The sequence below is a fragment of the Colossoma macropomum genome, unplaced genomic scaffold (genome assembly GCF_904425465.1).
Source record: "Colossoma macropomum unplaced genomic scaffold, Colossoma_macropomum, whole genome shotgun sequence".
NCBI classification, from domain to species: domain Eukaryota; kingdom Metazoa; phylum Chordata; class Actinopteri; order Characiformes; family Serrasalmidae; genus Colossoma; species Colossoma macropomum.
This window is the reverse complement of record NW_023494791.1, coordinates 22,912,666-22,930,323: the sequence shown is the minus strand read 5'-3', so window position 1 is coordinate 22,930,323 and position 17,658 is coordinate 22,912,666. Positions and strand designations below refer to the sequence as shown.

General features: G+C 38.0%; 2 protein-coding genes across 3 annotated transcripts; both read left to right on the top strand.

Moving 5' to 3' along the window:
* The first annotated feature begins 567 nt into the window (after positions 1 to 567).
* Positions 568 to 12,269, top strand: sncga (synuclein, gamma a). Of its 2 annotated transcripts, XM_036574460.1 has the most exons (6): positions 568 to 832; positions 7,053 to 7,094; positions 7,191 to 7,318; positions 7,512 to 7,532; positions 9,547 to 9,603; positions 9,885 to 12,269. In XM_036574460.1, the coding sequence occupies exons 1-5, from the start codon at positions 712 to 714 to the stop codon at positions 9,601 to 9,603; spliced, it is 369 nt and encodes a 122-aa protein (XP_036430353.1). In that variant the 5' UTR covers positions 568 to 711; the 3' UTR covers positions 9,885 to 12,269. The 2 variants fall into 2 exon arrangements, with proteins under 2 accessions (XP_036430353.1, XP_036430354.1); XM_036574461.1 differs by lacking the exon at positions 7,512 to 7,532 and having other exon boundaries at positions 571 to 832.
* A 1,600-nt stretch (positions 12,270 to 13,869) lies between these two features.
* Positions 13,870 to 17,582, top strand: zgc:193505 (uncharacterized protein LOC559113 homolog). Its single transcript, XM_036574462.1, has 3 exons — positions 13,870 to 13,979; positions 15,422 to 15,646; positions 17,175 to 17,582. Exons 1-3 carry the CDS (start codon positions 13,937 to 13,939, stop codon positions 17,216 to 17,218), a joined length of 312 nt encoding a protein of 103 aa, XP_036430355.1. The 5' UTR covers positions 13,870 to 13,936; the 3' UTR covers positions 17,219 to 17,582.
* The last annotated feature ends 76 nt before the right edge of the window (positions 17,583 to 17,658 follow it).

The following is a 17,658-nucleotide window of genomic DNA, read 5'->3' as shown; positions in this document are numbered from 1 at the left end:
CCTTCATGTGAATAGATCCATCTCTATATAATTTTTAGATGTCTTCCAGTGGTCCATTACAGCTCAGCACTTATATTTAATTAAAGTAATGGAAGAAACTATAAGGCTCTGCATGCCCGTTTTAGATTAAATATGAATATACCCTGTCATTGTGATGACAGCTTTTGGATTAGCACACAAAACAATTATCTAGAGTTATTCAGTTGATGAACAGGGCAGTGCTGCTGTTACTGTGGTGGGATCATCAGGCTTTAACTGTCCGTATCGGTTATGGGTGTGTATGAAGGCTTTCTCAGAATGTGTAGGGGAAAAGATGAACAACAGACTTCTTCTGAGGTTTTATGAAAAAAATATATGCGTTAAAAATTAAATTAACTTTCACTGCTATTTGTTACAAGTGTCTGCATTTCCCTACATTCCTTATTCACCCACTTGTTTAACCCCATTTGTGCTCTCTCTCTCTCTCTCTCTCTCTCTCTCTCTCTCTCTCTCTCTCTCTCTCTCTTTCATCAGCTCCACTGCTCTCCTTGTTAAGAGAGTCTCAATCTGTGAGCGCCGGCCCACTTTCATAAGAGCCACTCTCTTGCACACACTCAGACACACACACACACGCTTGCCAGCAGCCCAGCAAACAGGCCGACACACACGCAGCTCCAGTGACCAGCTGTAAGACACAGGCAGCGAAGGACACCGCCCAGCCAAGTGGTCAGGATGGATGTTCTGAAGAAGGGATTCTCCATCGCTAAGGAGGGAGTGGTAGCAGCAGCCGAGAAGACCAAGGCCGGGGTGGAGGAAGCCGCTGCCAAAACTAAAGAAGGGGTCATGTATGTGGGTACGTACAGAACGCTTCAGTTACAGAGGAGCAGGGAATGTCACACAGTATTTACTGTACCTGAAACGTCTCAGGAGTAGATGTTAGAAATTAAAAGCATTCCTAGAGAGCTAAATATGTCAGTTTATAGATATTAAGAATTCAAAAGGTTATATTTGTAATACAGAGGGGTAAATAGTAGTAAATCATGATGTGAAATATGAAATATGAAGTTCTATGCAATTTTCCATTTGCAGAATTTGCTGCGGACTGAAATTTCCTGCATTTCCAGTAATAAAACATCCAGAAATGTCAGTTTTAGCCATGCATAATCAGAGCATGTCATATATACAAAACAGGAGGAAATCTGAAGTTGAGGCCCATTTTTTATAAAGAAGAAAGAACAGAAGAGTTCCAGTTTCACTCTTTTATACCTCTTAGGTTAGCATGGCAGGAGCAAAGCTGATGTCATCATCAGAGCTGGTGTGTGTTATCAGATCGTAGTCCTGATGTGAGCAGCACTGGAGGGTCTGTAGACTAACCAGCATCCACCAGCTGCCCGTCACACTGCTTTATCTGCCACATTTATCAGCCGCAGTGACTGTATGACAGATACATTCAGACAGTGTAAAACCCCTGATGTGTTCCCCTGTGTCATTTTATCATGCTCGCCCTGTCCAGCCCTGTGGCTCTGTCTGTACTCTCACTGACCGCAGTGGGTGGGGAGACAGAGAGGGATGCAATCAATTCATACCAGAATGACCAGGACGCAGCCACTTCATAAACTAGCAGTGACCAGAACATTTAAAACAACAGGGGAATGTCCTCAATAGGCCGTGCAATCATGCAACTGTAGCTGATGATTAATAATGAATCTTAATTAATATTGATCTTAATTAATCTTAATTAGCTAGCTCTCAATACTTAGTAGACAGAAACAGCTCAATCTCAAATAAACAAACATTACTCACCGCTGCCCTCTAAAGGTGTTATAACACCAGTCAGAACGTTTTCTGTTTTCTTGTATTTACATGCACTGGCCTCAAACAAATGGATAAAATGATCTGAAGGCTAAATATGAAAATGTGTTCATTGTTCTGACATCACAACCATGACGATTTTAGAATGAGCTGTTTTTGCCTCAATCCAACAGATAAAAACACCCATTTCATATGTAAAACATATGCACATATGTGCTAACTGTGGAAAGCAATTGTGATCAGCTCAAATATGTGTGATCAGGCTGTTTTATAATAATAGTGAAAGGCTTAGACTTCAATTGTATTTTATTTTCCTGTCTTTAAGGCACCATAGTCTACAAGTTTCTTGTATTTTAAACTTTGTCCGCTTCTTATGGATGTCTAGATCCTTTGGATGGTGCAGCTCTGACAAATAAAGGTGTCTGTAGGGTTCTCTAGAGTAACAACATAAAAGAACCACTTTGGTTTCCAAAAAAACTAGACATAATGTTGAACTATCCTTCCAAGCCAAGAACTATTCAAGAACCTTTATTTTTAAGGTGTATATGAATTCTCAGGTTAATCTGCTACAGGCCAGCTCATGTAAATGTGTTCATTGTTCTGACATCACAACCATGACAAATTTACAATGGGCTGTTTTTGAAGCCTAGTTTACAGATATGAACTGTATGTATGATATGTTTAGAAACTTTAAGAGCAGATGAAACTCAAATTTAAGAAATGCAAGCGTTTATATTTTCGTGATATGTCCCCTTTAACAATTCACATATCACATATCCTGTGTTCTTGAGGCCTTATAATGAAACACCGATATTCTCTGAGTCAATAGAAAAGAAATAGCAGTTATTCATGTCTCAGTGCTTGATTGGACTGGACATTGAGTCAAAGCATTTCTTCTACCATATTAAATATATGATGACTAATTTAAGTGGATAGAAAAGAAAATGAATCCAGTGTTTTTTGTCTTAGTGCTCCTGTGTTCAGGTCTGGTGGTTAGGTTTTAAGCATGGCCTCTTTTTATTTTAGGCTTAAAATGTTGAGGTCATAACAGTGTCATGAGTTTGCAGAATGTTCAGCAGAGGTGATGAAACGCCAATGTCTCATTGTGCCTTTTGCCCAGCCATGGGACATGAAAGGAATGAGCAGAAAGGGCAGAAGTGGCAAATCACGATGGCCATCACAACTTAGGAACATGCTGTCTGCACTCTGAGAGAGAGAAAGAGAGAGCGAGAGAGAGAGAGAATTTCTTTGATTCTTGCAGCTGACTCCAATCTGAGAGATTATTGTGGGTATGGCTGAGGGTGTGTTTTGTCCAGCAGTGTAGAATATGAGCTTGTTGTCTACTCTTGTTTGCTGCTGTATTGCCATGAATCATGTCAAGGATGATATCCACTTCCAGCTGCAAACACACAACGTGTTTGCGCACCACATGTTCCTGCAGGGTCACATGTGCCCGCCCCCCCTGCCTTATTGATTAACCTGTTTGTGTGGGCTTTCATAAAGCCAGCAGTTGAAGCAGAGGGAAGAGAACAGTAGGCTGATGGGATGGCCGTAAGGAGGGGAGGGGTGTGTGGTGCCGAGAGTGCATTAGAGCAAGCGGTAAAAGCTTTAGCCCATACACACACACGTCATGCCTTACCCAATCAAAGAACAGAGGTCAGACAGTAATGTGCAGTGATAGAAACATCATATTATGCTTCTGTTTTCCACAATTCAGACCATGTACCTTTAAACATCCCAAACTTACATGCATGACATGCATACTCACACACCATCAAATGCTTATAATTTTTAATGCCTCATTAGAAATGCACACATTCATTTACATTTTTTCATAGATAGTCTCTTTCTGCAGCCCCACTACTGGTACAATGGATATTTTTCATTTATTTAATCAAATAAGATGTTATCAGATTAACTAAGAAACTGTTGGATCTCTGTGTGAAATGTTGAGGCCCTGTGTTGAGCTGCCAGTGAGAAATGTGAGGTGTGAAAGGGGACAAAACCCCTTCTCCTTCCAATCTAATGATCTGTAATATGACAAAACTTTCACAATCCCCACCCCTGCCCCATCTCCTCAGTTCCTCAGGCCTAAATCAATACTACCACAGTTTAAAAAGGGGTCCAGCTTTCTGGCTTCAGGCCAGAACTTCCCAAGTTCTCAGAGTTGTTTCCCCTTCCTCAATCAGTCTTCCCTCATACTACCACCATAAGTTGAAGGCACAGCCCCAACTTTCCACAATAGCATTTAAACACAATAAAAACACTTTTATACAAACTTCAGTTTCAAAATTTGGGACAGTAGGTGAAATGCTAAAAAAAGAGGAAGTAGTAAATGGTAAATTTCATTTGACCGTATTAAATTAAAAAACATGAGATCTGATGTTTCACCTTTTGTTTGTATATGTGCTCATTCCTAATTTGATGGCTGCCACACATTCCAAACAAAGTTGGCACAGGAGCATGTTTAACACTGTGTTACATCACCTTTCCTTTTAAAAACACTTAACTAGCTCTCATAATCATAATCATGTCACGAGTGAAGACACCAACTGGTCTCGTTTTGAAGGGTAATTTTTTTGAGAAGTCTTCAGCTGTGCAACCGTGCAAAGCCTTCACTGTTGTATTTTGCACTTCTTCGTCAATAAGCAAACAGGTCTGGACTACAAACAGGTCAGTCAACCATCTGCACTAATTACTAGTGCTAATTCTGCTGCGACTAATTACGCAGCCATGCTGTTGTAATATGTGCAGAATGTGGCTTGCTGTTGTCATGTTGAAATAAGCATGGACATCCCTTGGCACTTTGGCCTTATGTTGATCCAAAATGTGTATATATCTTTCAGCATTATTGACCCTGCCATGGGCATCAATACACCCCCATACACTGTAAAAAATGGCTCATCAGATCAACCTAAAAATTATTTAATGTGAAAACAAATAAATCAACCAGTTTTATTCAACCTAAAAAATACTTTGAATGAACTTGAATGCATTTTTAAATGATTTTTCTCAATGTAATTTTTGAGTTGAATAAAACTAGTTTAATTGCTTGTTACTACATGAAGTACTTTTTTAGGTTGATCTGACAAGCCACTTTTTTCTTTTTTTTTTTTACATTTTTGGATGGTCCATTTCTTCTTTGGCCCAGAGAACATGATGTTCATTATTTCCATAAATAATCTGACAATGCATGTTTCCACTGTGAATCAGTCCATTTCAGATGAGCTTGAGCCCAGAGATTTCAGCAGTGTTTTTGGATGCTGTTGATATACACTGTATAAATGGCTCATCAGTTCTACCTAAAAAAATTACTTCATGTTGAAACAAGCAATTGAACTAGTTTTATTCAACTAAAAATTACTTTGATTGAAAGAATTATTAATTCAAAGTATTTATTTAGATTGAATAAAACTAGTTAATTTACTTGCTACCCCATGGTCATTTTTTTTTTTAGGTAGAACTGACGAGCCATTTTTTACAGTGTATGGCTTCCACTATGCATAGTATAGTCTTAACTTGCATTTGTGGATGCAGAGACGAACTGTATTTACTGACAAAGTACTTTTGTTAAAGTATTCCCGAGCCCACTCAGTGATATAAGTCACAAAAGCATGTCGGTTTTAATGCACCAAATTTAATGACTGAAGGTTGCGGACATTCAGTTGCCCTTTACGCATACAGATTTCTCTGGATTTCCCAAATCTTTTAATGATATTATGCTCTACAGAGGGTGAAATACTTAAAGTCTTGCAATTGCTTGTTGAGGAACGCTGTTCTTAAACAGCTGTATTATTCTGTTTTTTCTATTTTTTTGGCAAAGTTGCAAGTCTCGATCCCATCCTTGCTCATAAAGGAAAAGGCCTTTCCTGGATGCTCCTTCTGTACCTAAGCATGATTGCGTAATGAGTGCATCACCTGTTTAAGATGTTTTTTTTTCGACACATTCCTAGTCCTAAATTGCCCCTGTCCCAATCAATTTCAGAATGAGCACATATTTACAAAGAACAAACAATGATGATAAGGTAGAATTTTAAATATCTTGTCTTTGTGTTGTTTTTCATTTAAAACAGGTTGACCTGCTTGCTCACCCATGAAGGTGGAAATTCAGTTTGCTTCAGATTTTGTAAATCATACACATTTCATACACAATAAAACATTATTTCAAGGTCAGCATATTAAGGTCAGCTTTGTCAAAGATTGAGAGTTGACATCTTTCTTCATAAAACAATGCTTTTTTTCCTCTATAAATTTGCTCTGATTCAGTAAAAAATGGATTTGTTCCGTCCAAAATAGTTACAGTGACCAGGCTCAAGGCCCCCTGTAGCTTTGGATGAACTATATTTAGCAAGATACCATCCCCTCCATTTTATCTTTTAGATAGGCTGTGGCTCACAGTGTTGTGCCATCTGAATTAATGAGGCCTCAGAGAGCTTCACAAGTGACACCACTCTGCTGCAGCTCCAGTGGACTACCCTGTGTTATCATGGTTTGTTTCTATAAACCACATAAAAGTCCAAGCCGCCCTGTTTCTCTCCAGGCTCTCAGGAATGCGCATGTTTTGATGTTAAATCAGCTCATTGTTCTAGTGAATGAGGACAAAGCTTTACTTGAGGAGTGCGTCTGACAGATGGACCATGCTTGAGATGCCAGGGGGGCTGTTCAGAGTGGGTTTTGTTCAGAGTGGACCAGATCAGGGATTTAAATCTCTTTCTATCCTCGAGTCAATGCAGTTAAGATTCTTTAGGAAGCCATAATTCGCCATTATTTGATTTGATATATTTCAGTCAGATTCAGAGTTATTTTTAAATTAGTAGTTGAATATGGATGGTTAAAACAATACACTGAGCTTTTCAAGACCAAGAATTTTATACTGGCCAAGAAATGTGCACATACTTTCATTCTAAATAATAGATATTCTATATATTATCTTAGCGCAGTTGAACCAATATGGTGGTTCACATCTGGGGCTCTGAAGGTGAAGGAAGAGCATGACTGATCCTTCTCACCTGTAGGCGCCTTTGTAAGCCGGCCTGGGCATGAACTCCAGAGCAGAGGGCTGCAGTAGAGCGTAGATAAGAGGATAAAGAACCCTAATACATCACCAAAAAATCCCAAAGTGCATCTCAGTTTAAGGCAAAATACAAGCAAAATGCTTAAGTGAACGGCTAAACAAGAAGTTCTGTCATTTTGAAGGTTTTGTCGATGTTAACATGCTTTACTAGGATTTACCAGTTTAACCTTTTTATCCTTTCTCGTAGGTACAAAGACAAAGGAAGGTGTGGTCTCAAGTGTGAACACAGGTGAAAAAGACCACGTAAAGCAGCACACTTTTACATCTCTATACATGTAGCTTTTTGTTTTGAATTCTAAACACAGAAAATATGCAATGTCTCTAGTTGCCCAGAAGACAACTGAGCAGGCCAATCTTGTGGGGGAGTCAGCAGTAGCCGGAGCCAACCAGGTATCAGAGAAGGCTGAGGAGGGTCTGGAGAGTGTGGTAGCGTCTACTGGACTGGTCAACCCGGTAAAGACACACATAATAACCCTATTTCTCTGTTACAAAAGATTAAAACTGGAATCTAATAACAATAATTCTCTGTCAAAAAAGTGTGAAACTGTAAAATTGTTGCATTTTCTTTTGGATTATGAAGACTCTGTTAATGTTAATGACAGTGTTCTAATATTGACTTGTTTTCCTCATGTGTGAATGTGGATAGGATGAACAGCTGGACACTGAGGTGCTAGCATGAGCTCAAATATCAAGCATGACCTTATGCTTGCTCTGATATACTTCAAACATAAAACCATTTCATACATTTAAATGAAGATGTAAAGGCCTGAACTGACATATGCGTCCAAATCTGCCCAAACTTTGTACAAGGCTGTTGAGCAATGAAGACCAATTTTTTCCAATAAAATGACATGATTTTAGTCGGATGATCTCATGGAGCAACAAGGACCATTTTAAAATTCCCCTTGTGTCTCCCAGGCTGCAGTCTGGGTTCTCAGTCTGACCTGACAGGATTACTGGGACAAGGGTGACTATTGGCAGTGTAATTAGAGGGAGTCCTGCCAGCACTGAAGAAAGCCTTGCTTCATGAATCTGGCTCTGCTTTTGTAAGATCCAGTTTGGTGGCTTAATATCAGTGATCAGTACAGGATTAGGATGAAAGGAATCCATCCACCTGTGATGAAGCAACAATATGCCTTTATGGCATCAGAGCCCGAGAGAAAGAGAGTATAATAGCCAGTAAGGGATTTTCACTCACTGAGAGTAGTAAGTTCAAGAGAATCGCATTTTCCAAACAGATCAGAGATTTTATTTCTAAAAATAAAGGTGCCAAAAGGGGTTCTCTGGGGCAATGCCACAGAAGAACCGTTTTTGGTTCCCTAAAGAGTTTCCCAATGGACAAACAATTGTTATTTGTAAATGAAATGGAAGTGTGAAGAACCAAGGAACCTCACCATGTAAAGGATCTATTCCAGTCAAGGGTTCTTCCTAGAACTGTATGTTCAGCCTAAGAACCAATTAGGAGCATTCATTTTAAGTGTGTTTATTATGCTGTAGCCAAACTGTGTGTTTCTTTAGGGTCTTATTATATTTGCATCAAAGCTCTCATCTGTATGCCTATCCATATGAAATGCATTTATATTTCTAACGGTTGCCTGCTTCCAAACTCATGCATATTCATTCAACTAACACCAAACTGCCCATGGACACTGTAACTTTATGACCATATTGCATTGCATATTTTCATTGTACATTGTCTCTCTTCCAATCAGGTAAACACATGTATAAAATATATAACACACTGCAAAAAAATGCTCTCTTGGCAAGTGAAAACATCATACAGCTTTATAATAATTCCTATTATGAGATTGTAATAAGAATGTATATTAAATTTTTTTTCTAGATGTTTTTACTTGCTTTTGAGTCTATTTAATATATGATCTTATTCTATTGGCAGATAGTTGTGCTTGTTTTAAGACATAATGCAGATAATAATGCTTGCTTTACAAAATAATACACAATTATCTGCCAAGGGAATAAAATAATTTGATCAGATAAAATGACTTAAAACTGTCTAGAAATAAGTCATAAGAAATAGAAATATGGTACAACCTTAGAGTGAGAAACATTAGATATTTTGGACTAGATTTATGATGATGTCACTTGCCAAGAGATTATTTTTGTAGTGCAACCTAAAGAATGACTTTCATTCCAAATAATACAGTCGTTTGCAAAAGTTTGAACTGGTCAGATAATTTTTTTTGTTTGTTTTCTAAGTTAAAATAAGTTAACACATCCTTTAAATATGGCATTATTTGGCAACTTCTAATGCTCAGTTTATATTTATTTGCTGAGTTTGACTTACTGGAAAAAAAACCCCATAAAATATAAATCGAGCCAAAACATTTTATAAGCCACAGTTTATGTTTCATTTCTTCCAGTATGTTAAATTCAGCAAATAAACAGTAATTGTGCATTACAATGTGTGAAGTATGTTCTCTGTGACACTTTCACCTAGAAAATCAACACCACATGTAATTTGACCAGAGGCGCCCAAACTTCTGCACTTGGCTGTATTGCTGGATAACAAATGTAAAAATTAGAGGCCATTAAGACCTCATAGTGTTCCTTCTTCTTGAAACTTGGTGATGTTGTGCCTACCTGGTCCTAAAGGGGCTACAGACTGTGACAAGGCAAGAAGTAACTCGACATTTCATTTCTTGTTCTTTTTCACTCTTTAGGCAGAAGTCTCCAAGACCGAAGGAGCAGCAGAGCAGCCCACAGACGCAGGACAGTAGGTGAGGGAGATGTAGAGGAGAAGCAACAGGGGAGAAAGATAAAAGCAAAGAAAGAGAGACAAACAGAGAGGTGGGAAGGCAAGAAAGCAAAGAGAGGGAGAGGGTGTGTTAGTCAGGAAGGATGATGGAGGAAGGATCAAAGATGAAAATAAAGAGAAAGAATGAAAAAATATCAGAAGTGGACAACCATAGAAGAGAGGAAACAAGCACTCTTAATGGAGTTGAATCAGGAAGAGCCATGTTATCTCATTCTCCTTTTCACTGTTTTCTCTTTTTTTCAGGGTTGTTGCCTCTAGGATCCATGCCTCCTAAACATGGTCTGCTGGCTGTTCAATATGAGTGTCCATGTTAACTGCTGTCCACACTTTACCATTACCTGTATTCTGACCCTTCCAACCGCAGAGCCAATAGTCCGTTCTGAAGCTTTTTAATGTGACTTGAAAAACACAGTTCTGAAAGTGATCCATAAACAGTTTTATCCCTTTGGAGTTTGTGAGAAGTATTGTTCTATAACGATCAATGTGTAGGAGAGCGCCTCCTGGCATTTGGCCACCTTTGCAGGTCTGTTGTATGCACCCTCCATTTCCCTATCTCCTTTTCAGTTGTCAGACTTTTACAGACGTTGGTAATTGAACTACAGCAAGACATGAGCAAGAACCCCAAACCAAACTAGCTCTGAGGTCTTTATCTGTCCCGCTTCATCTTTTGTGAAAGCGTGGTCTTAAATGACCAACTCTTAGAGATCTGTCCTTCATACTCATCTATCAGCATAGATATAAACACATACCACACTCAAAAAGATACATATAAGCTAACTTTCCTACTGATTCAGCTCTGTTTGTGCATTATTATAACACCTGTGTTTATTATTAGCTTGAGTTTAAGAGCCTGTGTGTTATACTAACCCTGTGTTCTAGAGCCTGATACTGTAGAGAAAGATGGGTAACATGTTACTTGAACCCTGATACATAACAGTGACATAATCATGCCATAAACATGTCATGGCAGATGTCATATCATTGCTGTCCAAAGAAAAACAAGTGTTAAAATAATACGTTTATAAGAGAGGGCCAAACCGTCCTTTACTTTTAATGTAAGTTAATGTAAAGAGATTTTATTCCAAGCAGTTTTTGAGCATTTCTATTGGGCCGTTATCTTGAAATTTTCACACAGTAGAAAAGGCAACTGCTGAGCTCAAATGATAATAAAAAATTGAAAAAACTTTATTTTTTTGGACTGTGATGATAACGCTGTCATGACAGATTTTGTTCAGTAAAATAACAGTGTAATGTTACCATTACTAGTAATTGTCATGACATAATGTTTGATATCATGACAGATTGTGTCCCATGCATTTTTTTACTGTGTTCCCCAGTTAGCCAACATTACAACATAAGTCTTCAAAAGGGGGGATTCCACTGATTTTTCACAAAACCATTTGCTGAATTAAATGGTTGAGATGTAAACAGTCATTCAGAGTGGTTTGATGTGAAATTCTCTGCTCTAGAGAAACTTACAGAGTCAGAATCGTTCACACTGGCGGTGGTGGGACGTCTGAAGAGTTTAATGCCTCTAAAAGCTCCCTCACAGACAGTATGTAGATTTTAAATAGTATGGTTATGAATATGCTGCCTGATACCTGAGATATTGTTTTACAATAGTTTTGAGATTTATGAGGTTTTTCTGGCAGCGAGGTACAAGCAGGACGTTATAATGCAAAATAGTCCCCAAATAAAACTTTCCTTTTTTTCAGATTTGCCACTGTTTTACTTTTCATCAATATCACATAATAAAACTTCCGACACATCTGTGTTCACTGGTGGTTTTGGATAGTAAATAAAATTGCTGTATTTGTGATGAAGACATGGTGACACCTGGTTCCTATCAGCAACACTGTAAAGAAATCTGAACACTAAACACTAATCTAAACACTACTTATCTAAACACTACATATCAAACCTCTCTGAATGACTCTGTTCACATCTCAATGCTCGAAATATGCAGAAAATTTTAAAAATCAGCAGAATTCCTCTTTGATGATAACATAAAACTGGTATGTTATTGGGCATAATCTGTTATGACAGCATATTGCATCTAAAATGACAGGTTAATGGCATGGTTATGTAATGTTATGCAGCTACCAAAATATGACATCAGGCTTTTGGATTGGAGTGTAAATGAAGGCACAGCAACATTCCAGTTAAAATGCCTCATTTGAAGTAATTAATACACTCACAGTGTTTTTCTGACTGCACAGAACGCAAGACTGGACCGCAACAATGGGGAGAGTGTGTAAAACACTGATAATGATGGGCTCAGTTTGTTGTAGCTGCTCTAGGACAAGCAATGCTATTGAGTTGGGTTGACAATGATCAGTATTATCTGTAACTGTTTTTTTTTTTAAATACAGTTTTAGTCTGGCTCCTAAAGCTACTCAGCTTACTAAAATACAAAACAGCCTGCTAGCCCTTCTGCTTCTGAAGACAGAAAGACATGAAATACTGAGAATGGGACAAGTTGTGCAGAAGCAATGCATGTTGCCTTAGACACAATACACAAACTGATCATGACTGCAGTGACTCACCATCTGTAAACTCACCTTCAGGCTGTCTTTTTGTTTTTTATGAATTCTACGACTCAAATACATGTTTTGTTAAAAACCAAAATGCCCTCCAGTCTTTTTCTTTAAATAATTGATTGTAATAAACCCACAGAAAGGAAACTTTCATACAATTCATTTGAACTTGCTTTAAAAGATGCTCACAACGAAATGAATAGAAAAAGCAGATGCTCAAAAGCACTTACAGGGGAATTCCACCAAGTTTTCAAAAAATTTTACAACAGTTAAATGGTTAAGACGTAAACAAAGTCATTTTGAGTGGTTTGATGTGAATTGCTCCATTAAAAACTTGAAAGTCTGAATTCTTCACAGTGGTGGCAATAGGAACCAAATGTCTGCCTTCAAAAGCTGCCTCAGAGAAAGTCATTACATTAAATGGTTATGAATACACTGTCTGTTGTCTTAGATGTTGTATGATAGTTTTGAGAAGGTTTTGATCTACAATGTTTTCTGAACAGAACTGTAGTTGGCCAATAGATCTTCATCCCTCACGCAGGAGAGCTTGTGTAAATATCTGGATCACTGTCAAAGAAAACCAATTAACTGAAGACCACACCAAGCCTAAACTCAAACTGGGTGTCTATACATTGTCACTCCTCGCTCTTTACAGACAAAGGCTCAGCACACAGAGTTCAGTTTCACTTTAATTCAGTGAAACCTGAAGGAGGAGTGACCGATAAATGCTGAAAACTAGACCATAGAGACTCCCTGCCCTAAGGGCTGCTTTACTACCCACTCCCTCACCTGATGATTTACTGTCCTGTTCTTACCACTGAACATGCCACAGCACACAAGAAAAAGCATAACAGTTTATTTATTCATACAGTAGGTTTAGTATATATACAGCACACTCAGCATGAACCTGTAGGTTTCTAAATAGTTTCTTAGTATTAAGACTGCTGAGGGGTTGAGATGTGTGATGTGCACTTTACAGGGTGGAGCTTGATCTGAAAGGGAAAATCTGAACATTCCAGCTAAGGGAGGAAACGGAGTGGCCTGCCAAGATGTCATCTTCCACCCAGCTGGAACAGCGCCAGATACACACTCACCAAAATACAAACAAAAACAAAACCGTAAACTTGGCAACAAGTTTTTTGTTCCTGTGATTTTATGAATGGGTCTGAGTGATTGACAAATCATGACAGTGTTCAGATCTCCACATCGAAAATCCACCATTAGGAACACACTAAAACTAGTTTGGTTTGAGTTTATATTTACGCCCATTATTATTAAAAGCTGAGTCATTTCGGAGGCTAATAGGCCAATTACATGTATTGAAACCCGTGAACAAAGGCTTCTTGACTCCAATCTTAAACAATACAACAAACCTTTTCAGTATATTATTTATGGTATATTATAGCTCAGTCTCCAGATGGGTGGATGTTCAGGAGTGAAAAATGTCCTCACCCGCTCTAGTGACAGTACTGGGGCTACAGGTTTGTTGTTGTGATGATTCTAGTCCTGGCTTCAAACAAAAGTGAACTTCATAAATAGCTTGATACTGAGACAGAAGTAACCTGTGAAACCAGTCCAGCCTGTCCTGCTAAGAAAAGCCTGCTCCTGTCCTCCACTCCACCCCTCAGCAAACCAGCCAATGAGCTCACAGCTCCAGGTGCAAGCGTAAGCCTACATAAGCGTCTGTGCTCACCTGTGCCCCCAACACACACTCTCACAAACACACTGAGGACTGAGGACTGAGCATCTGTAAACAGCATGTCTTTTAATCACATCGTTGACACTGCAGTTGACAAAGCAGGTGAGTGATTGTGCAGGTTGATATCAGAGCAGAGGAACAGAAATAACTCTAAAACTTAACTTAAGCTTGTGTTTGTGTGATTAGTGCTTTACGCCTCCAGACAGAGAGAAAGGACACAGCGCTGATCTCCATGAGGATTTTTATATTTTAAAAAAGTTAGCATTCATTTTACTTTTCTTTTCTTTTCTTTTCTTTTCTAAAGTAAAAGTGCAGAAAGACTTGTTTTTGGTTCCTGAGGTTAAGGTTAGGGTTGGTTTGGGTGTAGCACAACAGCATTTATCTAGTCATACCACAAAAAAATCTGTAAAAAGAAAGCAGTAAAAAGTCCAGCAGCAGGGTTTCCAGACAAAACATGAAAGTATATTTTCTCAGTTATAGCAAAATTCTGTAATTAGTCATTGAATTTCTTAGAAAATCTGTCCTTTAACTGTAATTCAACATTTCACTAGACAGTATTTTACCATAATAATAACAGTAAGAACCATTAAAATAAACGCAAATGTTTATTAAATAAAGGTGATTATTTGTTTTTGTGAATATACATTCTATTTCTGTAAATTAACAACAGCAGTGTTAAAAGACAGTATGTGTATGGTTTATTTACCTGCATGTTTTGTAATGCTTCAATTTATTATTCCTAATAACTGGAAATGGGGCGCTATCTTGGCCAGGTCTCCAAAAAAAAGAAATATGAAACTCATGGGACTTCTTAGTTAAATAAAGTTTAAGTACAACCAAAAACAAAAAAATAAAGTTGAACCTTTTGCCCCAAAATGAGTATTAACTACGAAATTGTATGACACTTTGACAGTGATTTTTTATACAGTGTAGGCAACACAAATACACCACAAAGATGGCAAAACAAACTCTTTTTTTGTGCTGTACTCTTTACTTTAGTCTGTATACAAGTATCCATGCCATCTTTTATACAGTCCTGCTAAGAAAATATTTCTGGAGTTTTCTATTTCTTAAAGGATGTCTTAAAATGTGTGAGTGCTCTATGTAAGAAATAGTTCTCTAAATGGGTATTTATTTAAAAAATGATGTGAAGATTACTAATCCTTAGCTGCTTGGGCTGCTTGCTGCATTTTTGGTTTTCCAAAATGTCCCTCAGTCAGTGTAACTTTGGTCGGTTCAACAAATGTAAAATAGCTACAACCAACTTAGCAGTAAAGACCGTCTTAGTTAAGACCTGTTGGTGCAACCAGCCTTGAAGAAAAAAAATAGACCTCTTCGGATTCCAGCTTTGCTTCTGTTAACCTTTTGTTTTAAGTCTCTTTTAAAGAATAATGTCAATGTCTGATAACAAACATGAATGAATGTAAATCAAAGATGCTGTATATAATAACAGATCATAAAGCTATATTAATTTGCAACTTGTTCTTGACTAAATTAAAGCAATTGAGAAACTCTATGACTTTTCTATCTTTTTCTTTCTCCAGCTTCGGTAGCTAAAGTGAAGGTAAAATCTATGTTGGGAGGAGGAGATGGAAAGAGCAAGTCTGGGGGAGGCAAGTCTGGGGGAGGAATAGGAGGCCTCTTCCCCTCCGCAGGAGACGGAGGCGACAAGAGCAACAAGGGAGAAAAGTCAAAAGGAGGACTGTTTGACATGCTCAAATCTCCACCAATGGAAGGGCCAAAAAGCGAAGCGAGCGGAGGAGCAGAAAGTAAGCTGCTTTACCTCTTATTCATATATATACACATTACATTCATACCTTAAACTCCAACTGCCTCTAGGTGGCTCCACTCTCCAGTTCCTCACTGTCATTACCACATAACTTACATAGTACTCGCAGTAGTTACTGTATAATAAGCCTCATCCCACCAAAATTGTCTGCATAATTTAGTCCTTGAGATGTAAACAAATTGACTCATTGATGTGAAGTGGTTCATTGTAGAGAAACTTAGACTCAGAATTCTTTATAGTGGTGGTGATAGGAACCAGGTGTCACAATGTCTACAACTGAAATATAGCTGTTTTATTAACTATCCAGACCCATCAGAGAAACTACATGTATTTTCTGAATTTTATATGTAATGTTTGTGATGGTAAAATGAAAAAATAAGTTTTATTTGCCTTACAACACCCTGTGTGAACATCTCCACTCTGAACTGCTTAAAATAAGTGAAATACATTTTAAGCTAAAACTTTATCACAAAACTATCATAAAACAATGTCTCAGACATCAGGCTCACATACTCATAACTTACAGTGTACTCATTCTTTGAGGGAGGGTTCAGACACATGAAACTCTTCAGACGTCTGGTTTCTATCACCACCACTGTGAACAATTCTAATTTGGTAAGTTACTGTAGAGCAGAGCGTTTAACACCAAACCACTTTGAATGACTATCTCAACCATTTAATTATGTAGAATTTTTTGAAAAACTGGTGGAGTTCCCCATTAAGACTAACAACTGAATAAAAGGCCTGCAGTTTAAGCCATTAACTGAGCACGTGACAGTGGTGCTGCACACTGCATATTTCTGTGTCTAACTCATCTGACTCTGAGCTCATAGAGTGGATCAGGTGTGTTAGAAACAAGTAGAGCGAGAAATGCATCTTTTAGTAGTTATGATGGAGAACCACTGTTTAGCTTAAAGCAGGACTATGTAAGTTTTTTGTTGGTAGCATTACTGAGTCAGGAGAAAAAACACACATTAAAACATTATGAACGTGAGCTGCTCTTAGTATATACAGCCTGATATAATGAAGTAAGTCAGAGGCGTCAGGGCGGATTTAGAAGTTTTTCAAACCGCGTCATGCGTCTTTACGTATTAACGTCACGCACAGACTCAGAAAGAAGGTCCGGCTCGATGCTTATGTCTTAAATGCTAAATCAACATTATACTCATTAAGATATGATGTCACCAGTAGATCATTCACTTTCATCCTCAGAAAACACATCCTGCAGTTTTGACCGAGTTCTCTTTGAATACTCTTTCAACTCGCTCACAATCATCAGTCATCCGCTTGAAGCACAACTGACGATACAAGATGCCCTAAAATACGTTGCATACAATTACAAATTTCCACCAGAGAGGTCTCCAAATCCCCAAATATTACATAGTGCTGCTTTAAAACTAAGCCATACAAAGTAGAATACTTGTTTACTACTCACTTCAGTCAGTGTTTGTAGTCGTTCTGTTTACAGAGCTGTTTAATCATAACACAAATGTGTGTTTTACTTCCAGGCTCAGATTTCAATTCTGCTGTAGACGATCTCGCTAATTTCTAAGCAGAAGAGGGGAGTAACAGAAGACAGTCATTCATCCATATGTCCACCTGTCACCAAGAGACAACTATTGCCATTATTCAACCTCAGCTTTTTTTTTTTTACATACTTAATATAACAAAGAAAACCTTTTTTGTATTCCTGTTTTGCAATGCAACATATGCCAGACTGGTGTGTGGGTTGTTGTATATATGAAGGCACAGAAAATGAAGATAAGCTAATCAAAAATTATATACCAATCTACCAATATTAATGGGTCACTTGTAACAATGTCAACAATGATTCAAGGAAAAATAGTAACATATTTTTGTAGTCTAAATATTAAAAACCTTAATAAACACTGCAAAAGATTTGCAAATGTGTACTAGTTCTGTGTTTTTTCATTTACTGCGCAAAAGTCAAAGACCATCCTTTCATTTGCAGCCAACATGGACATCAAATAA

Coding starts and splice junctions, on each gene's coding strand:
- sncga (XM_036574460.1), top strand. CDS start 712: ATGGATGTTCTGAAGAAGGGATTCTCCATCGCTAAGGAGGGAGTGGTA. Junction 7,095..7,190: donor GGTCTCAAGTGTGAACACAG/GTGAAAAAGACC, acceptor CAATGTCTCTAG/TTGCCCAGAAGACAACTGAG. Junction 7,533..9,546: donor ATGAACAGCTGGACACTGAG/GTGCTAGCATGA, acceptor TTCACTCTTTAG/GCAGAAGTCTCCAAGACCGA.
- zgc:193505 (XM_036574462.1), top strand. CDS start 13,937: ATGTCTTTTAATCACATCGTTGACACTGCAGTTGACAAAGCAG. Junction 13,980..15,421: donor CACTGCAGTTGACAAAGCAG/GTGAGTGATTGT, acceptor TTCTTTCTCCAG/CTTCGGTAGCTAAAGTGAAG. Junction 15,647..17,174: donor AGCGAGCGGAGGAGCAGAAA/GTAAGCTGCTTT, acceptor TTTTACTTCCAG/GCTCAGATTTCAATTCTGCT.